This window comes from Thunnus thynnus, chromosome 9 (genome assembly GCF_963924715.1).
Source record: "Thunnus thynnus chromosome 9, fThuThy2.1, whole genome shotgun sequence".
Classification (NCBI taxonomy): Eukaryota; Metazoa; Chordata; class Actinopteri; order Scombriformes; family Scombridae; genus Thunnus; species Thunnus thynnus.
In genome coordinates this window covers 31,136,956-31,159,854 of record NC_089525.1, presented here as the reverse complement: position 1 = coordinate 31,159,854, position 22,899 = coordinate 31,136,956, and the positions used below count along the sequence as shown (strand labels likewise).

General features: G+C 39.4%; 1 protein-coding gene across 1 annotated transcript in view; it reads left to right on the top strand.

The window, feature by feature from the left end:
* The window catches only part of glra1 (glycine receptor, alpha 1), a 100,397-nt gene that overhangs the window by 61,821 nt on the left and 15,677 nt on the right, over positions 1-22,899 (top strand). Inside the window, exons 6-7 of the mRNA XM_067600044.1 lie at positions 11,154-11,368; positions 18,487-18,633. Of these exons, the coding sequence (XP_067456145.1) occupies positions 11,154-11,368; positions 18,487-18,633 (362 nt within the window). The remainder of the gene's footprint in view (positions 1-11,153; positions 11,369-18,486; positions 18,634-22,899) is intronic.

The following is a 22,899-nucleotide window of genomic DNA, read 5'->3' as shown; positions in this document are numbered from 1 at the left end:
GAGACAGGATTTTATTTTATTTGACTGTGTGAAATGTGGAAATAACGGAGAAATGGAAATACATACAGTATTCCCCAAATATGTTTTCTCTTTTCCTTCCACTGTCATGAAACTTTCAGTAAGGCTCAGTGAAGAGGAAAACACTGTGGGATGTGAAAGTTTGTTTTTGAAGATTTTTTTTATCCATGTGCATGAAAAATAATGAATAATAATCAAAATGAGCCCCAGTGTACATCTTAAGACATCTTTGGACATGAAAGAAAATGCACATAGCAGAAGATTAAAAAGAGAGGGAAAAAAATAAGATAAGAGTGCAGAAAAAGAAAGTGTTAAAAAATAAAATAAGGAAAAATGTTAAGATGGAAGAAGACTGGAAATCAGAGTAGAACAGAAATGCAAGATGGTGGCACCGAGCAAAGAAAAACAAACAGATGTAGAGAGAAAAAGAAATAACAGTACAGAAAATAAAAAAGAGAGGAGGTGAGAATAGCAGAGAGGAAAGAAAAGAAGGAAAGAGGAGAAGGATTAAGAGAATACATGGTGCTGGAAATATGAAAACAGAGGGAATGAAAGAGAATTGGGGAGAAAGGACAGCAAGTCATGTGAGAAAGTAGCTGAAGAATTGAAATAAGTGAGAGCAGCAGAAAAAAAAAGAAAAAAAGAGAGAGAAGCGAGGAGAATCTAGCAGAGGACGGGCGAGGACGGGGGCGGCCGCCACGCTCTGTTTCTCCCTCCAGGTCTTCCAAGTGTGGCTGAAAACCATCTGTCCAGTCCACCTCGCCAGTCCACAATTCTTACACTCCAGAGAAAACAGAATATATATAAATATATATATATATATATATATATATATATATATATATATATATCAGCCTGAGATGCCAGTGTACAATAGGCAGAAAAGGCACAAATAGAGCTGTGGATGTTTGGGAGGGACATTTTATTTTTTTGCGTTTGTGTAGAAAGGAACTGAGACAAACTGAGACATCAAAAACAGTAATATTATCTCCAAACTTGAAGGCACAAAAACCTAGAAGAGAAATTAACAGTCACAATGAAATTATTACTGTGACTAACCCTAACCCTAACCCCTAACCCTAATCCTAACCCTAACCATAACCCTAACCCTAAATGCTCATTTTCATGTCACAGGTTTAACCTTAAATGTGCACACTGGACTTCCATGTCATTTTCTCCATTCATCATTTGAAATATGTTTGTAGTGTTATTATGCCTTTCATGGTGTTCTGTTATTTATATACTGTTATGATGCCTTCAGCCTGCTCTGAATTCTTTGTTTGTAATGTTTTTTTCTACCTTGCTACGCCCATAAACGGCCGTCTGTTCTGTAGCCTTGCTTGCTAAGGTTGTTCCGTGGGCTGTTCACATTGTTTATTGTCATATTTTGGATCGGATTTCAGCTCAAACATGTACAATTGTAGTTGAGACATTATCATTTCGAGTAAAGAACAGAAAAAGTAGTGAAATCCTTCACTATTGTTTGTTTCATGGTTTGTAGACGTGGCCCCCAGAGCAGATATCCTGTTTCAGACAGAGGTTTGAACTGAGGGGCTGCATAAAGAGCCAGTATAACATAAATCATGCAAAGATATTCCAGTAGAGCCCTAGAGTATAAATACAGACCTGAAAAGGTCCCCTTTAACTTAATTTATTAAAAAGTGCAATTTACAGATTGCCGATTTGCTTTTTTTTAACCTTTTGGATTTTTTTTTTGTGGCTACTACATTGCTTTACTGTAATTGAACATAAACATTTCTAGAAATAGTACCAGTTTTAAAATTTTTCTGATTAAAAATCTGACATTTTCAAGAGTAAAATCGTTGCATCAAAAAAAGATTAAAGGCTTTATGACTCTTGTAAACTGCTAGAAGTTATTTGCAGTAACGTGTAACATTGTCGAGTCCTTGGGAAGTAGAAACCCAGCATGGACTCAGCATCTGGACAAGAAAGATGTGAACATGTTTTGCAGACTGATTCGTTTTTATATTATAAACATAACTTTTTTCTTGCGATATTATGACTTAATGCTCATAATATATACAATGATTTTACTTGCAAAATTACGATTTATCTTGTAATATTATGCTTTCATTCTCAAATTTATGACCTTATAATCCAAACATTACAACATTTTTCTCCAGATATTTCAACTTTATTCTCAAAATCTTTTTTTTCTTATTTCTTTCCCCCTAACAGACACCTCATACTCAATCATAAGCCTTTGACTTTCTGTCTGCATATAAAACATATAAAACTGTCCTCTTCTTCCATATGTTGGCTACTTTGAATGGTCTCTCCTTGCATTATGTTCCATCCAAACCTCCACTTTAAGCTGGAAAAACATCCAGGTACACAAGAAAAATGCTTAATTCTAAGTTTAAACATAAACCAGGAACTAAACATCATGACCAGATATTGTTTAGTTTTCTTATAAATAGATGGAAAAACAAAAGTGAAGCCCATCAAACTGTTGTGGGAACCCAAAACTACAAAAAAACAAAAATTATATGTCACAAGAAAATCCATTTTCAGATGACCGTAGCACAGCTCGAAGTGTGTGTGTGTGTGTGTGTGTGTGTGTGTGTGTGTGTGTGCAGCAGGCTGATTACTTCAGATTCAGAGCCATCACTCACACAGAGGTTGACGTCTGCTGTCGCCGCTGAGGAGATGAACGATCCACCTCCAGACGAAAAGCCTTGACACAACTCACACACACACATCACAGACACACACACACACACACACACACACATACACAATATATAAATACACACCTAAAATCCATATTCTCATGCACACACAGTCAGATGCATGCACAGAGACAATCAAGTAATAATCCACAGCTTTGTTATATAAATACATATAAGTCTGTTTTCTCTGTCACTGAGCCCTACTCAGTCAAATTCACATCACTTCCTGTTTGAGAAATTAAAACTGTCCTAAAAAGAAAAGTGATAGATGACAAATGATGCAATGCATTGATTGTCTGTTGCCTACTTACACACCCAACAGACAAATGAACATTATCATCCCATTGTGGTCGTGTATGTGTCCAGTATTCACTCTTGTTTTAGCTCTGGTTTGGGTCTCCACCAACTCCAGAGAAAAATATCAGGCTCTTAAGCTGCTATATATTCCACATTCTTCACAAGCTAGTCGCTAACTTTTTCTGTCTTCTGCAACCTGAATTACTTACGACTCCCAGGGGACTTGAAGCACAGCAGGTTTATTAAGATTTAAGCAAAACCATGATTTCTCGAACCAAAGTGCTTTTGTTGACTAAACCCCAAACACGACTCAGTCTCTGGTGTCAGAGTCCTGCGTTTCCTTCTGTTGTGATTTGGTGCTATATGAATAAAATTGACTTGAGTTAAAAAAAAAAAAACATTGCCTATGAATATAATCCAGGCAGTGATTATGTTTGCCAAAACAACATAATTGGGAAAACAATTTAGTTGTACATACAGTAAATGTAATTTGTAGGAGATAGAGTTACCCCAGGGCAAAAATGATCGTTTTCTGGAAAAAACACTTTATTTATATTTGTTGTGATAAGTTTATTGAATACAACAGTATTAGAAATATGCATAATGTGACCACAATTTAAAATAAAATAATTTTCGCATTGACAGGCAGTGAATGTGAGACTTTTTGGGGCATTGCAGATTTTATCTCTGTATTAAACCAAAAACATCTTTCTCTAACGTTAACCAAGGGCTGCCAGCGCCTTTAGATAACCATAAAAAGTTTTTAATAATGCTACTGTTGGTCTGTAGATCATACTTTGGTGGGAAAAAGAAAGAACTATGTCGTCTCTTAACATTCACTCATACGTTCAGCATCAACAATTTTGCAACTTGCCAAATAAGTTAATTAACATTTTATCATTATGTTTCCTGCAAAAAGTATTTACTTTTGCATTATAGTATTATATGAACATTTTTTCAGGGAGACAGGGTTGACAGTGAGTTTATCAGAGGTTGTTTGCTGCTGCTGGATCAGAGCGTTGAAACTGAACTGTTCAGTAAATGTTCAGTCAAACCAAAACTATGAGCTAAAAGAAGCTAAAACGCACCGTAGAACTCCTACAAACTGCGGGTTTGTCACTCGACTGACCCCCGTTTAATCTAACTATAACAACTTCCAACCTGCGCTGTCTTCTTCTATTCTTTCTTTTCTTCAGTAGCAGACATGAATTCTTCAAGGACAATTTACACCCCCATCCCACCCACCCCTGCGCTCTTTCTTTCTTTCTTTCTCTCCTTTTCCTACATTTCGCTTTCTGCACCTTTCTCATCTCATCTCCGGCCTATTACTCTCCACGCTGCTCCTCTGTGACTGCGTGTGTACTTTCATGTGTGCGTGCGTGCGTGCGACCATGTGTGTATATATATGTGTGTGTAAGTGTGAGTGGTTGGCCATGCACACGCCTCGCTGCTTCCCCAATCAAGCATTAAGAGGGAATTAAGGTGTCGTTTTTACTCAGATTTATTAGCTGCAGTCCATTGTGACTCCGAGAGAGAGAGAGAGAGAGAGAGAGAGAGAGAGAGAGAGAGCATTTCTCTGTATCTCTCATTCTCTCTTTCTCCTACTATTGTCATTTTTTGTATCTCTTTCTATCCTTCCATCCACCCCAACACACACACCCACACATACACACAAAAAAGAAAAACGCCATGTTTGAAATACTAATTACGGTTTCTGCTGCATTGCAGGGCGCCTTTGTTTTCTTGCTGGTGATATGTTTGTAGTGTGTTTGGGTGCAAAGCACAAAGATACAGGGTTTAATGCATTTCTTAGTCCCTGACCATAACTTAGCCCTAAACCTTATTCTAACCTTAAGGCATTTTCAAACCTACAGTTGGTTTGCTCTGACATATTAATTACGGTTTCCGCTGCATTGCTTGGTGTGTTTTTCCCTCTTGGTCCAGTTTCTTTTCACATAGAAAAAGAAAAACACTTCCTGTAAAGGGTGTTAGTGCGATTGCTGTGTTCAGATTTGGCAAAACGAATTGTGCCGAGTGTGAATATGAGCCAGAGTCGAATTCGAATGGACTAAACAACACAGGTTTGAAAACGCCCTTGAACTTAAAACTGAGTCTTAACCTTTAAATATCTCTGTGAAGAAGTGAGAACTGGACAAAACGTCCTCACTTTTCAAAAATGTTCCAGAAAACTGTATATCTTTACTTTCAAGGTCCTTATAAAGGTAGTATAAAAAACACACATGCACACACAAAAACAGTCCTAACACACAGAGTATGAAAGAAAGTATTGATTTTATGACACACACACACACGTGCACACATGCAGAAGTGCACACACAAGACTGGAAGCCATTTCATACATACCTCTTCCAGATACAGTGAAAAAAAAAAAGCGTGTGCCTTGTTACATACAGAGCACACACACACGCACACACGCACACACACACACACACACACACACACAGTGAGATAGGGGCCTGGCTGAATAATTTCAATCTTCTTATCAGATGGAAAATATGGACAGCACTTAAAAGCTCTGAAGTGTATCACGGCTATAAATCAAGTCCAACCCCATCGACTCTCCTCTTCCTCCTCCTCCTCCTCCTCCTGCTGTCATTTTTTTTCTCCTTCCCTCCTTTCCTCCTGTCTTCTCATATCTCCCTCTCCGCCTCATCCCTCTCTCCTCTCGCTCAACACTCCCATTTCCTCCGTCTCGTCCTCTTTTTTTTCCCTCTCTCCTGTTTCCTCTATCCCTCCTTCTTGTCTTCTTTCCATCATTTCTCCTCTCTCCGGTTTCCAGTCTTTTTAAGGTTAAGTCTAATTGATGAGGCTGTCTTCCATTGATCGTCTTTGATTAAATGGATCGTCGGCCATCTTGCTTTTTGGTTCTCTTGTGGTTTATTGTGAGACCCAGGGCTCTCATTACATTACAGCAGGAGACATTTGTTACTGTTGCTGTTACTGCACTGCAATGTAAATAAGCCCACTGCAGCATGTGTTAATTTAATTATCTCTGTTGCAGGATTTCCTTTACAAACAATGACTTGTGCAGAAAATATGTGCTGTAGAATATTTCTATTTACATTTTAACATATTTTATATTTGGACATTTCATCCATACAGTGCATCAGTAAACTTTAAAATACAAAACATAGCTCTAACTATGAAAAACAGACAAATAATAGACTATTTTCTTCTCATTAAGATTGCCATTTTTGGTACAAATGTCAGATAATCCAATAATATGCTAAACAGAAACAAAACATTATGAATATGAGCAGTGAGAAGACGAAGACAAAAAAAACACCACCTACAGAAACTCAAACTACAACAACAGAAAAATCTCAGGCAGCGGCTGTCAAAGTCTCACACTGTTTGACTGACAGGTGAAGGCTGTGAGGTGAAGCACAGAAAAGCCGATAGCAAAGAGTGTCGAGCACCAAACATAGAGACTGAAAAACATTCTTAAAAAAAAGTGTTGTTGATTTTTAACTACAAGATATAATATTGGATATCGAACCATATTGTAGGAAAGCGGGAGCAGAGATTTAAGGGGCAGGAGGAGGTGAGATTCACTCACTCCCTTCCTTCTAATCCCTCCACTCTCCTTTTACAGCAACACGCTGCGAGCGTAAACATTCACAGTTACTTTCCCTTCACAGCCACACAAGGACTAACAGTGCTTCTGGCAGCCGCAGATCACCAGACGTTCAACTGCAGCAACACAGTGTGTGCAGTGTACCAGCATAAGAAAGCAATACACGTAGGTTAAGAGGAAGGTGAGTTAGATGAGTTAAAAGGAAGGTGACACCGGGAAAGAATAAAAATGACCAAATTCAAGTGTTTGTCTCTAGAAAGAGTCAAATATCCTTCAAAAGCAAACTACTGCCAGCTTTATGACTAACTTACTGCATCAACAATCACACAACAATGTTAGATTCTTGTCCCCATGGTCACCACAAACAAGTCTTGCACCTTATTTTGCTTCACGCTTTTATGAATCTGTGAGACCGTCCTCCCAAGAAAAAAACGACACAATAGGTCATAATGTCAGTCCCCCAAAAACAACATATAGTTACTAGCTGTGTGCCCGAATACAAATACATTATTCGGCAAAGCACAAATATTGGGTTTTTATGAATATTTGTTTCAAACAAATTATTTGTTTTCAGGAAGAAAAATAAACCGTGTCAAATACCAGCATGCAGGTCGGTTACATCGTTATCTCAGTGTCTCTCCTCTGCTCCGCTGTGACGTCTATCAGCAGGTCTTAATGAGGGGAGTCACATCCACCTGCTACATGACGCACATTTCCTAATTTGGACATCACTCCCAGAGTTTGGAGTGTTCCCCAGAGATAAAGCTGAGCTACTGACACACGCCTCATGAACACTTATTGTAACACTTTAATTTTCTAAAATTAAAAGCATAATAAAAACAAATATAGGATTTTTAAACCTCTGTCCACTTTTATTCGAATACAAATACAAATAATTTTGCTGCCTCACCAAATACAGATACAAATACAAATCTGGGCTCTCTGCACATCCCTAATAGTTACGTTTGAATGATGCCATCTACCGGCTGTAGTAACTGTGACCCGAAGCAGTGGTGCGGTTCAGATGATGTATATAAGTTGATAAATTTCCTCATTGAAGGGAGGAAGGGTGGATGGAGGCTTTAACCCAACAGTGGACTTTACCACAGAGAGACTGCAGTTCGTTTCCTGTTTCCAACTGCGAGTCAAGACAGTTTTAGTTAAACTTGTAACTATGATCGTAACGACCCTAACCTTAAACCCCCGTAGTTATTATTGTAGCCATGACGATGAAGGTGATCTAACTTTAAGGAAGTTGTAACTTTAACCCACACCACATCTTTCTCTAACCTTAACAAAATGATCATTTTAACCCAAACTAAACCTAAAAAGACTTTAACCACAGCCTTGTCATAAATTGATAGATTTAGATTAGAAAACGCTCCTTTGTGTCGTTCTGGAGTCACATGATCAAACGACTTATTTGATTGTTTAGTTAGAAGGGACTTGTTGGAATCTGGACAAATCTGAATGTGATGTAAGAGTTTGAACTATGAATAAAATCTGAACGGAGACACCTGGAATTTAAAACAGTCTGCCAGGATCTCTATGTCTCTTTGAATCTTATTTTGAAATCTTGTATTGTTGCTGCATTTAATCTCATTCAGAAACTGTTAAATAATCTAATTTCTGTACAGTACAATGGCTCAGTGAGTACAGAAAACTCTAAACTTTGGTGCCACCATCACCAGAAGTATTATCAGTTTGATTTAACTTCCTGTATGATCCTCTGAGCAGCCTTTCAGACCCTGTGCGACTGGCCGTTACTGCAACAAGTATCTGGCGGTATAAATCCAAAACCACCATTGGTGTCTCTTTTCAAAAATACAACATGTTTGCCTTCATTTGATATTCAGCAAAGCCTGGCATTTGTGTCTCTCTGATTTTCCGCTCATGATTTACACTTTGGCTTAGTGTGAGTGCTTGAAGAAATATGACATTCTTCTCTCAAAGCTGTCAACTTCACCTTCAGTCCATCCATTTTTGGCTCATCCTCCTTTTCACCACCAGTCTAACATCTCCTCCCCTTCTCCGATCCCTCTTTTTCACTTTCTTCCTTCCTCGCTCCCCATCTTTCCACATCATCCTTTTAATTTTTAGATCGTCTCATCATTTCCTCCACCTGTTTCGGGGGACACGACTGCGTCCGTGTTTAGATAATATGATCTTTCAGATGAAGATAATAAGGAAATCAGAAACACTCTTTGCCGCTAATGGAACGGCACCGCCTCAGGTTAAACTGATGAAAGAATATTTTTGCTTTAAGCAGAGTTTAAACATCGCCCGGCTTTATTAGTCTTCCACATTATTTTCTTTTTTTCTTGGAATCAATCGTGTATGCTTACTGCAAATTCAGTCATTTCCAAAATGAGATATCCATGTTGAGAAACAGGACACCCACTGAGACTGAAAATAATTGGCTCTGTGAGTAAAAAAAAAACTCAGTAGTGAATGTATTTGAAGCTGTAAGTATCATGAGCCTTCTCATTATGAAATAATAACCTTTTAGTTGGTGCAAATGCAGAACATCAGAGTAGATTTAAAATGGAATAAATAAATTTCTCAGTAGCAGAAGGTTTTTGTTACCTTTGATGCTTCTTTTAACTTTTCGCATATATAAATATTTAAGTCTGGAATTTATTGTTAAGACAGTAACCTCACCTGGCATCATTACTGCTTTTTTAAAATTTATTACACAAATCTGTATTTTTCCAAACCTGACTGACTGAACTTTTAACTGAAGCGCCATCATTTCTTGATATAGTTAAAATTGATTAAAACTATATTTGTTCTCAGTATTCAGTATTCTCAAAACTCTCATAATGACACAAACTTTGTATTTGAAGCTTTTCTTTCACACATGACTAAATATCTTTTAGATTTTAGACTGTTGATCAGATAAAACAGGACGTTTGAAGACATCAACATGAGTGAGCTCTAATCATTTGGTCTGTAAAAGGTCCGAAAATAGTGAGAAATGTCTCATTATAATCCCTAAATGAGAAAATAATCAGCATCAGATTAATTGATAATGAAAATAATCATTAGTTGCAGCCCTACTTGTTTCCACTGAATAGGTGCATGTTTATGAGATTCGATCATATGCATAATTGATACAGCTAAATTGCTCTGTTTGTGGGCAGGTGTCACCCAAAAGTAAGAAGAAGAATGACACAATGCAGAGCTTCAAGTCCTGCTTTTGGTAGTCAGTAGTCTCATTAAGGGAAAACAGTTAATACGAATTAATGCAGATGTCAATGATATGTCATCAGATCATATCAGAAACACAATAGTCTGATATAAAGTTAGAGGCTAAAACACGTCTTGCTAAAGCTGCCGTGGAGAGAAGCAGGAACGTACCCAGATACAAGCGACTACAGGAAAGGCTGAGGATTAACTTCTTTATTCAGGCTCAAGGGCAGGCAGAGCTAAACTGAACAATACTGAACTGAACAGAACAGAACAGAAGATCCTAGCGAAGCTGAAGGAACAGGTGGAAAGACACAAAGGCAGGCCGGAAGCTGATAGGCTGAGGGAAACAGAGGGAGCGGGGCAGGGCTGACGAGGCTGATACAGGGCAGGTGTGAAGGTAACAGCAGGCTGGGGAAAACACTGAGAGCAGGGTAGGGCTAACGAACTTGACGCAGGGCAGGTGTAAAGGGAAATAAAACGGGCTGGGGAGGAGCACAGGAACATAGGAGGGAAACAACACAGAGCAAACAGGAAACCAAAACCCCAGAAAACACGATACCTCTTAATCACAAAGCAGCATACATTAACCTGGCAAAGAATACACAAGAATATAAACTTAAGTGCACAACACTACAAACTAACTAGCTAATAATGCAAGGCAGTCCATATCAATGAGTAAAACCATATGGAAGTGTAACACAGGAAACCAAGAGAACAAAAACACAAAGAGTCCAAAAACCAGGAATCCATGACAAAAGCAAAGTGCTCCATATCTTTAGCTTGACGGCAGTTAAGAGGAAGTGATTCTGCAAAACTCCAGATTATGTCCAATACTAAAATTCTACAATATCTTAGCATGGCAGCTGGTTAAAGTGTTAATAAAGAGGTGAGTGTTGCAGGTCTGTGATGAGACACAAACTCTGATTTCATGCGTGAAAAGTCCGACTCTCTATATGCCCGTCCACCAGCCCCGACCTCCACACCGTCACTCTGTGCTTCGCAAAACATAAAGGACACACTACTATCCGCAGTGGCATTGAACGTTGGCACAAGGCGTAAATCGTGAGGTGTAGAAGTGTCCAACATGGACGTAATTCCTGGGGATGGGCTGCCACGGGATAAAATTTATAGTTACAGATACAAGGATTGCAGTGCGGAGGAGACTGTGCGTTCCAAACTGAGAGTAGATGGTAAAAATCAAACAAAAGTGTCATGTCCAGTGCAGAGGTAGATAGTTTTGTTACGTTTCAGCTTTTAGAATGACCACCAACCTCTTCCTCTTCATAATAGTTAATAAAACTGTCTTCTTCTTCTTTCCATCCGCCCCCACCTCCTTTACCTCATCCTCCATCCAGGTAAATTCACCTGTATTGAGGCTCGCTTCCACCTGGAGCGTCAGATGGGCTACTACCTGATCCAGATGTACATCCCGTCCCTGCTCATCGTCATCCTGTCTTGGGTTTCCTTCTGGATCAACATGGACGCCGCGCCGGCCCGGGTGGGTCTGGGCATCACCACCGTGCTGACCATGACCACGCAGAGCTCCGGTTCCAGAGCCTCCCTGCCCAAGGTGAGGACAAAACAAACGCACCTTTCAGTACGAGCTTTTGTAATGCGAGACACTTCACAAGCAGATGTATGAATTTTTAGAATTGAGAATCATTTAATACAAGTTTTTTGCTGAATTATTTTTAGAGAAAATAGAGAGGAGTTAAAAGAAAAATGAAATAAAAGGAAGGAGAGATAGAAAATGTCATTTTCATTGACAAATGTGTGTTAAAGTGGAGGGTAGAGGGTCAAAAAGAGGCAGAGGGAGGGATGAGAGAGAAAAATGATGGGGGAGAGAAGAATAAAGAGACATTAACGGAGGAAGTTCAAGGAGACAAAGATGAGAAAAATGACTTACTAAAAAAAAGAAATCTTTTCCTGTGAGAGATTTTCAGATTAAGGAGGGTGGGGGGGGGGGACGGTTGCGTGAGCCAGTAGGATTGTATAATTATGTCCAGGGAAACTGTAATCCTCAACACACACACATACACACACACACTCGCTCTGTGTTTGTTGACATTAGGTGCTTCATGCGCTCTAAAAATTGAACAAGTGAACCGTGATTCCTCTGCAGTTCAGCTGTCACAATAATGATCACACAGCACAGCTGAGCTTAGGTGGGCATACTGCTCACACATACCTCTGAATGTGTGTGTGTGTGATTGATAGCATACACACACACACACACACACACACACACAGCTCTTTTCACATGCCAGAGAGGACTGCGTCAGGCGGGGCCAGATGAAGGTGGAGATTAGGAAAGTAGACAAAAAAAAAGAGAGAAGAGGAGATTTTTGGATTTGAGAATTTAGCAAACTGTTGTTAGTGATGTTGTACAAGCTGTTAACATTAGTTTCCTGTATATAGATGGACAGAAAAGTGATGTCAGCTCACTAGACGCTATGGTTGGATACAAAATATGTAACTGTCATACCAGCAGTCATAATCACTCAACGTGTCAACTCTGCTGCACAGTTTTGTCATATTATATGTTTTTAAAGAGTTTCCTGAACTGTGATGAGTTTTTAAAGCAACTGCAGCCGGGATCAGACGACTGATATGAGCTTGAAAATGGCCCTGATCCTTCAGACATCAAGCATCAGGCATGACAATTTGCTATTTCATTGCTTGAGTCATGGGGGAACACAGAATTATTCACCTAGTCTGGTAACATCTACGAAATACTCCGTGAGCCTTTCAGGGTCACGGTTGTTGACGTTTGGATCCCAGAGGTGTGTCTCTAGTCATTCCTGCCAGATCACCTTTGCACATATTACAGGTTGTGAAAGGCTGCAAGCTATGATTGGTCAGGTTTTAAAATAGCCTGGCATGTATCTTGGCCAGGAAAGACGTAAACATGTTTCACATGTTAGTCTGATCCTGGCTTAACAGAGCTCCAATACAATATGAGTTATAATCAGTATATAATCAGTATTATTATATCAACATTAGATCATGTGACTACCTGTATGTGAAAGCGTCCACTTGTAATGATAAACCCAACTCTGCAATTCTCTTCAGCTCTGCAGAGAGTTTCAATGTCTTTGTAAACTCACAGTTTTGGTTTTATGGTTCCATAATTTTACTGTCTTGGTTCACTCTCACCACTCTAATCAACACTCTTTCCAGCAGCAGGCAGCTGTTTTCAGCAAACAAGCTCTGATAAACCTGCTGTCACTACTTGCTCCACACCAAACAACAGACAGACAAAGACAGATAGCTGGTGAAGAAAGTGGAACATCTTGCAACTAACAGCTAGCAGCAGTTGCTGGACGCCAAACCAGAGATAAAATGAGAATAAATATTGGACTTAAATTTGCTGGGAGGCCAGATACATCACTCCAAATGGATGCTAATGTTGCTCTGTGTCTGCAAACAGGCAACTGTTTGCTAACAGTTTAGCCAAATGAACTTTAAAAAGGGGATAATATGTCAGTGTTGAGGTTACAGCTTGTTTCCACTGACCATGAGTAGCTGGAAAAATTGCATGCTCAAGACTTTAACGATTCAATTTCAAAAACAACTTTATTAAAGCTTTAAGACAGTAGTTGACAAAAAACTATAGTTGTTAAAACTACAACAGTCCTGAAAATAAACCTCAAAATTATTCTGGTCAATTGTCAACACATCAAGGATAAAACGTATTAATAAAATATCAGATTATATCTACAATTGTTTTTGTTTTGTTGGTGAAAAATGTTGGTACAAGAATAGTCCCGCTCATCAATGATGCAGCAGTTGACTGACAGTCAGCAACCAGGCAGTGTGTCTGTCACCTGCACATTAAAATTCACTGGATATAAACTTTTTTAGTTGCCGAGAACTGTGACTGTGCATTCAAAAGATACACTAGATATTAACAATCAATAACACACTGTGACATGTAAGTTTTAAAAGAGTAGATTATAATAAGCTTCAGTTTGGGTAAATAACCCAACAGTATAATAAAAAATAAGACTAAAACCGGGTCCAAACAACCCCTTGTCTTGAGGGGCTTTCTGGGTAACATTAACCCAGTGTTTGTGCTATAATGACCCAAACTGGGTGAATTTTGACCCAGTGGTTTTTACTGTATGGTCAATAAGTCAGCCAGCCAGTTATTTGCTCATTTTTGCCAAATAGCGAACCAGTCAGCCGGTTAACCAGTCAGTCAGCTGATCAGCGGTCCAGTCTCTGGCTGGCTGCATCTCTCCACTGTGTTCTTTTTTTGAACATTGTCCTATGAAGCATGAGTGCAGTAACGCCACCTAAGCTGCAGCTCTGCAGGCCGCCGCTGGTCAGTTTGTCTGTCAGAAGCTTTCAATCTCAGTCAGGACAAGACCGGGCATGGAGGAGCCTGGTCTGGACTGGCCAGGCCGACTGTAGCTGGGTTTGTTTTAACTCAGCTCGCCCAGTGCCATGCCATAAGTCTATCTACCATGAAAGATCTATAGACTACTTTAAACGCCATTTTTAACATCATCTGAAACTCAATACGCCCATAGTTCACTCTAAGCTTTTGATAACGCTGCAGTTTTCAAAGAAAGTGTTTAGTTTTTGTCTTTCTTAAACTTTTTAAGACCTTTTAAATGCTCATTAAAATTGAACATTAGAACAGTTTCACCAGCAAAATGAAGAATCAGCTTATTTCTGATTGTAAACATGTTATAAACCTATAAATTGGCAGTAAAGTAAAACAAAGACAGCAGGAAATAAACTATTCAGAGACATGATGTCCAACAATTTGTCGCACTCACTCTACTTCCATCTGCTTCATTTACTTCACTTACTGGTTTACTTTCCCAGAAAGCCTTTCAACCAACCCCAGAACAGGATGCTGTTTGCGCTGAATGCTGACTATTTATTATTATTCCAGTTTTCCACATAACTTGTTGCCTGGTTTCACAGAGTTCACATAGTCACCAAAAATGGCTTAATTTGATGGAAATACAGAGTTATTTTGCAGTTTGAGAGCAGAAACCAGACTGCATCCTCTGTTTATGCATCTCCAAACCCATTTTTATATAAGATAGTCATTTTAAGGAAAAAAATAGTGGTGCAAAAACTGTAAAAAGTCATGTTTTTGAGGATGCTTATAAATCTAATGCCCTTAATGCCTATGCTTAAATTCCCGTTTAAATATTGTTATATATTTAATCTCTAAATTGATGTAATTTACAATCTGCTTTCTGTTTTTCTTCTGTTCATCTCTCTCTCTCTGCATGGATGACCATCAAACCGAGTGAACCAGTTGACCGTTTAGGCCTCAGCGGCTCTCAGAAGCTCTGGGGGAAAATCAGTCAGCCGGGCATTCAAAGATAAATGTTTTCATAAGCATCAGACTCTGCGCAAACAAGCACGACTTACAAGAAGGCCGAGTGGCGACGATAAGCATTGCGTGTTTGTGAAAGTGATCTAAAGTCATAGTTTAATTGGGTTTTAAATGGCTGATTGTAGGTTTTCTCTCTCTGTGACAGTATAGGGATCCCCCCCCTCTCTCAGGCTGCACAGTGTAATTGCGTGTGGAGATGGAGAGTTGTAATGACAGGCCAGGGTGAATGCACTTGAATAATGGTACTTGGCGGGCAGATAGCAATCAGACAATGATCCAACCAGACTTCATTTAGCCCTTATTATCTGGACAGTCCTCACCCTGTCCATCTTGCTTCACACCGAACTCTATGTATGTAAAAGCTGCTGACATGCAGCCGGCTTTGTCTGCAGATTTTATCTTGTTCTGTGGCTGATTGTCCACATGGCTGTCCATTTAACTTAATAATATACAAATATAACATCTTAAAACTGTGATTTAAGTTCTTCATACCCTGGAAAGGTTGTATGTATGTATGTTGGAACACATTTACTCTGAGCAGTTTTCTCTGCACAGCTCCACCATAACAGTCAAGGTTAAATGTCATGTTCAAGAGCACTTCAGCAGAAGAGCTCAAAGAAGGAGAGAGTGTTTTATTTACTTTCCCCTCTTAGTTCTTCTCTTCAAACCTGGATTAAAACCAACTGGACTGGAGGTTTTCCCTCTAATGAATGAGTAGTGTTGCAGATGGTCACCAATGCTACATAGTTAGCCATTTACTGCACAATTTCCCAATTAACTTCATACAGTATTTGTCCAATACTGTTGTCCTTTCTCTTTCAACAAGCACTTCTTCATCATATGAGCAGATAGTAGAATGTGAATTGCCTCAGCACACTTGTAAGTGAAAAATTCAAACTCAAGAGATGCCTTGTTGTATAGAAACGCTGCAACATCAAGTGGAATGGGCAACTTGATGTGTTTTGTGTTGTTGTATACAGGTTTTTGCTGTAATTCAGCCTGAAATAAGAAGTATATTTTGAGACTTTGGATTATAGACTAGAACTTTAAAATAAAGTGGGTTTTGAGCAGCGTACAAATATCTATAATGATAAGCCGCTGTCACTTTCCAAATCTCTTGAGTCCATAAAAAGATGAAAAATGTAATAGAAAGTGGTACAAAAAATGGTGAAAATGTCTCTTTGCTGGCTGCAAGGAGGAACACTCTCCGGATAGACAAAATGCAGAGCACTGAAGGTGTCAAGAGAGGAAATTTTGACAAATCTTTTCCTCCAATTAGTAATTCATGCATCAAATTTTAATTACTAATTAGTGCACTTGATATATTTATTTAACTTCACATTTTCATACTGTTGAATTTTTTAATGTGTTCCCTTATGATAACAAAGTTGTGCCGTCGGGTTGCTAAATTGAATTAATAATAAATTGAATTCCATTGTCCTTTTCCTCTCAGCCCTTGGATTTAATAATGTTTGTACTATATATTTATATATTAATGCTATATATTTAATAATGTATATGTGAGGAGACCCACAAATTCCCGGAATTGTTAAAAAAAAACCTATCATTATAAATCTTTCAGTGTTACCTTTCTAATCCCCTTCAAAGTACTCTCCTTGAGATGCAATACACTTGTCTTACAAATTACAATCTTACAATTTCATTTAGCAGATGCTTTTATCCAAAGCGATGTACATCTGAGAGTTGATACAACACAAGCAAGGATCAAGTCAGGAGACAACAACGCGAGTAAATACCATAAAGCTAAGCTTGAGTCTGATATGACAGGCAGTGCACAGAGGCAATGCATAGAGTGCATAGAAGCAGATTTGTTTTGTTTTTTGTAGTCCATCTAGTGCAGAGGAGTTCGCGAAAGAGCTTTTTAGTCTTTTCTTAAAGATTGAGAGGGACTTTGCAGATCGAACGGTTTGGTAACTCGTTCCACCAACGGGGAACTACAGAAGAGAAGAGTCTAGCTAGTGACTTGTTGTGGTGGTGGTACCAGGCGCCTGTCATTGGCAGAGCGTAGTGAGCGGGAGGGAGTATAGACCTGAATAAAGGAGTTCAGGTAAGCGATTGTCAGGGTTTTGAATTTGATGCAGGCAGCAACTGGGAGCCAGTGAAGGGATATGAACAACAGGGTGATCAATACGTGATATTACAAGAGCCTGTACCAGGAGTTGTGCTGCATGCTCAGACAGGTAGGGTCTGATCTCCCTGATGTTATACAGGGCAAATCAACACGACCGAGCAATTGAGGCCACGTGAACCTTAAAAGTTAGTTGGTCATCAGTCATGACACCCAAGTTTCAGGCAGATTTTGTGAACATAAGTTGGGTTGATTCAAGCTGGATACTGATCTGTTGTTGTATAGAGGGACTGGCTGGGATGACAAGGAGCTCAGTCTTAGAGAGGTTACGTTGAAGGTGGTGTTCTGTCATCCATGCCAAGATATCGGCAGGGCATGACGAGATGCAAGCCGACATTGTGTGGTCTTCCAGCGGAAACGATAGGAAGAGCTGGGTATCGTCAGCAGAGCAATGGTATGAGAAACCATGGGAGCAGATGATTGCACCAAGTGAGGTGGTCTATATTGAGAAGAGAAGGGGACCGAGTACTGACCCTTGAGGAACCCCTGTGGATAGGCTGTGCGGTTTGGACGCTTCTCCCCCTTCCAAGATACTCTAAAAGATCTCCCTGAGAGGTAGGACATGAACCAGCGGGGGGCAGATCCTGAGATACCAAGCTCAGTGAGTGTGGAGAGGACTTGGTAGTTAACTGTATCAAAGGCAGCTTGTCCCAGCGCTTCTCCCATTCCTGTAGTCATTTTTCTATTACGGTGTCCAGAGCCTCCTGCTATTCTTCCTAGATTTCTTCCACAGTGATGAATCTTGTCCCTTTCAGTCCCAATTTTAGTTTCACCAAGCTGCCTGCATACATAGCGGCAAATCCAATAACCACACCCTACTCCCACTCTATCAATGGCTTCTGGGAATTTTTGGGTCCCCCTTCATATACTTCAGGTTATCTGTTCAACAACTGTTCAACAACTTATGTTGTTCCCCAAATTACTTAATTTGGGGAACAACATAAGTGCATCGTTCACAGATCAGTTTAGGGAAACAAATTTCTCATCTTAGGCAGCAATTTATCAAAAAGCTTCCCCACCTGACTCCTGCCAGACTTTGTATGAAACTCATCACAGTCCTTGTTAGATGTGGTTTTTTTTTCAACAGAAATCAGACATCATGGTTGGCGGGAGACAACAAATCCTCTAAACCCAGCGGCTATCTAACTCTTCCCTACTCTCTGCCCCTCACCTACAGGTGTCCTATGTAAAAGCCATCGATATCTGGATGGCTGTATGTCTGCTGTTTGTGTTCTCGGCCCTGCTGGAGTACGCCGCCGTCAACTTCATTGCCCGTCAGCACAAGGAGCTGCTGCGCTTCAGACGGAGGCGACGACACATGAAGGTGAACACTCACTGACATCTGTGATACAATCAAATATATACATTCACATTTACATTTGTTTTTTTTTAATCTTTCCACCAATTCTGTGTTTTTGCCTGATGCATCAAAAGAGACAACAGGTGAATTGAAGAGTTGTAATTAAAAATTATCCATGGGACAAAACAAGTAAACAAAACGTCTGATAACACAGAATGAAACCAGCTGCTCATACTTTTAAAAGAATGATACACGACCTACGGATTTGACAAAGAGGAATTTAGATGCTAAACTCATTTTTGTCTCAAAACTCTTCAATTCTCCTGATCCCACGATCGGCCATTTACATTCTCTCCTGTAGCTGTTGAAGAATTCAATAAGAAAGGACATAAAAGGCCCATTTTTAGGAGGAAGTAGGTTTGTACAAAGGGCATTTGGGGGAAAGTTCAAGGCATAACTGTTACCAAACCAGACAAGTTCAGTTTTCCAATGGTGAAATACAAACAGTCCAACATTTGTTTGGTCCACACATGAGCATCGACATCAATCACACTTTTAGTCTCCAAACAAGCAAACAGAAAGAAACGCATACTGTAAAACCCTAAATGTGTTGTTTTTAAGGGGTAAAAAGTGGTGCTGTTATTCTGGAAATCCTCTGCCGCTGAGCTTTTGACAGTATAAAACACTTAAGGTTGTTGTGGTCATTGACATGATGGCTGGCACTGTAAACAGTTTTGATGCAGTTTGCATAAAAAATCCCTCCTCACTCTCCTCCATCCTCCGGCCTGCTGAAAAATTCAGTTCGTGTTTGATATTAGCTTTGCACGGTGCTCATCACCAGGCAGAAACACAGAGCATCAATGTTTCATGGGTGGAGCGTTGAGCATGATTAAAGGGTGAGCTGCTGAACAAACAGGAGATGAGACTCATAATGGATTCACAGTGTAGAAGGGAAAACAAAAAAACAAGAAAGGAAACTTTTTCCCTCGGCTCTGAAACTTTGTGGAAATGCATCATTTACAGGAAACAACAATGAGAGTGCTGCTGCTCTTACAGTCCCAGTTTCAGTCACTTCACTGCGCTAGTTGTCTCTTATTTTTGGTTATTCCAAAATCAACATCCTGTCAAAGCCAACTTTGCAGAATGGCAAAAAAAAAACAACTTTTTACACATTTTAAACATAATAATGTAAAAAATATTTTCTTTAAAGCTAAAGTTCATTCTCGACCTTGGAAACAGCAACTGAGAAAACAAACTTACCACAAGGTCCATTTAGTACCTGTTCTGGAGCTACTATGTACGATAAAAGTACGGTCTTGACCTGCTCTATGTGAAAAGTGCCTTGAGATGACTTTTGTTGTGATATGGCGCTATATAAATAAAAATTGATTGAATTGATTGATTGATTGATGATCTTCCTCGCCAGATGGAGTTTTCCCAGTTGTCATGGAAATGTAGATGTTCAAATTTCCGTTTTATCGGTTAACGGTTTAAGGACTTCTCACCCATGTTGGCTTAAAAGTTTAGGTTCAAAGTTCATTCCTGATCTTAGAAACAGGTGATGTGATATGATCGAAAGCTCCAGAAAGAGCTACTAAATGGACCTTGTGATGAAATTCTGTTGTTTCCAAGGACAAGAATGAACTTTGGTCCTTAAACTGTTCTAAATAAAAATTAAACATCTACATTTGCATGACATCTTAGCATACTGCATCTACAGATGAAGACCATGCAATATGATCAAGCGTCCAGAACAGCTACTAAATGGACTTAATGATATATATATATATCGATGGCCGGAGAGCAAAACCTCCTATCTGAAAAATGCACTTTTTTGAGAAAACTTGTTGTTTTCTTGCAGAATGCTATTTGTTAAATATACCCAACACATAATACACTGTTTTTGGACTATATTACTATATTATGTGTTGTTGTTTACAGTATGTTCGTATGGTTATTACGGTATTGTTAACACATAATAGGATTCTGCAGGAAAACAACAATTTTTTTTTTTAGTTTTCTCCAAAAAGTGCATTTTTCAGATAGCAGGTTTTGCTCATTTGGTCCTTGATGAAGGAAAAAAGCAGCATTTTAACACGATTAACACATCAACAGCCTTTTAACTTTCTTAGTTTTGACATTGCTGTGAAGTCAAGAACAAATACGGCTGCCTCAAAACCACCTCATATTTTTTTATTACCTGTCTCCAAACCTTAAAAGATTACTTCTGATGAAATGAGGATGAAGTGGAGACCATAAAATATGTCAATTTATTTAATAACTTGAAACAGCTTTGGATATATTTAGTAAAAAAAAAATGACAAAGCACAATGTCAGTTTTCCCTGGAGAAATGTTGAGACGTATCAGGGGTTTTTTGACCCCCCCCTTCTCTACTTTTTTCGTTGGTTTTGTTGTTTGAAGCATTTAATCAATCAATTCTATCTGTCCGGTTGGATTTATCAGTCCCGGGCTGCTGTATTGAATAAGGAGTAAAGCTGTCAGCCCTGCAGGGAATATTGAAGTGCTGTTTGAATGTGAAACTGGTGGTTTGTGTGTTTGTGTGGGTGGAGGGCAAAAAATATGCAAACACCCACAAGAAAACCAACAGTGAGCCTGCAGTAAACAATCCGTACAAGTCCTGGATTTGTGTCCGTATATGTGTGTGTGTGTGTGTGTGTTAGAGAGAGAGATTGTATATACTCAGCGAACATGCATGAGTGCCTTCACGAGTGCTGTCGTGCGTTTTGGTGTTGTAGGGCATGTGTTCGTGCCTGCCATGTCTGGAGCTGCTTGATTGAGTTTGACACGTTTTAGTGTGTGTGTGTGAACGTGTCCTCGTGTTTCTGTATTTACGAGGACCCCGTGTCCCCACAAGGCTGGTAAGGTGACGGAGGTGCCGCCGAGCGCGGACACCTCGCCAGCTCAGGGTTACGGTTCGGAGGGAAGGATTGAGTCGAGAGCGGGTTTAAGTTGGAGTTAGAGCTTAAACTTGTTTTGTTTTTGATCAATTTTTTGTTTATTTATTTATTTTATTAATTGAGTAATCAAATTTCAAAAAACATATGATGAAAATGGTGAAAACCAGCAGTCCAAAACCCAAAGATATTGAAAGAAGCTGGAACCAAAGAATGTTTGTCATTTTTGCTGCTCGATAAATGACTTAAATGTTTCAAAATTTATGTCCAATTTTAAAGCACAGCAGGGCTGGTAAACAAAAGTCCTGATTCACATTTAGCTTGTTTAATTGACAGGCTTGTGGCAACCTGTCATCCTAGAGATTGTTGTGGTGAGGACAGACTTCAACATGATGAAGTGTCTGTCTCTTCTTCTCCGCTGAGGACACGTGAAGATGCAGACAATTAAGAAAACGTGATCCGAAATGTGTTTCTCTTTAAGCCGCAATCCAATTATGATTCTCAGAACAGTGACAAAAACATTAGAAGTGAACTTAAAAGGTAACATCTTATGAAAAATCAAAACTTTGTCTTTGAGTAACATATTTATGACTTTTTCCTTTGTCAGAGGCTTCAGCTTCACCTGAAAATAAATCATAAATTCTTGTCATTTGAGGTGCTTACTCATACTCAGTTCAGATCGCATAGTTCTCCTAGATGACTGGTTGGCTTGTGACCTTTTCTAGCCAAGTAATACGTATTTAAGACCCCTTGTTAATATGCATATGTTTATGATTTCTAAAATATGTTCCCTCCTTTAAGATTTTTTCATTTTAGTAGTGTTTAGAGGTCTGATGAGGTAAACATTCCCTGTGTATTATAAGAAAATAAAGATTTAGGGTAAAATAAAAATATATTTTGTATTTTGGCACTGTTTTTTCGCCCCCCTCAAAGTTTCCCCTTCCCTCTAAATGCATCACCCCACCAATACTCACTGAATATAGCGTGAAGCCTACTGTTTACAGTGAATCTGTGCTACGGCGTCGTCAAGATATCAAAATGCTGCGGAGACATTAGAGCCAGCAGTAAATTACCAAAGAGCTGCACAGATCACTTCATCAGATTAGTCAGCTGAGATGACCAGCTGTGTCACCCGGCCAGCAGCTTTCAGCCTGGCTCAAAATCTCCACCATCGCTGCCTTACTGGGCACTCACACCAACAGATTCATAAGCAGCGTTCTGGTCGCTGGCTGCTCATTGCCAGCCATCTAGCAGTCGTCAGCAAAAGGAGGGTCATCGACAGACCTCACATTTGGTTGTGGCCAATATGAAGTTTGTAGTAGAGCTATTCGGCAGGCCGGCAGTGAACCAGACATCCCTACTATCTCTGACACT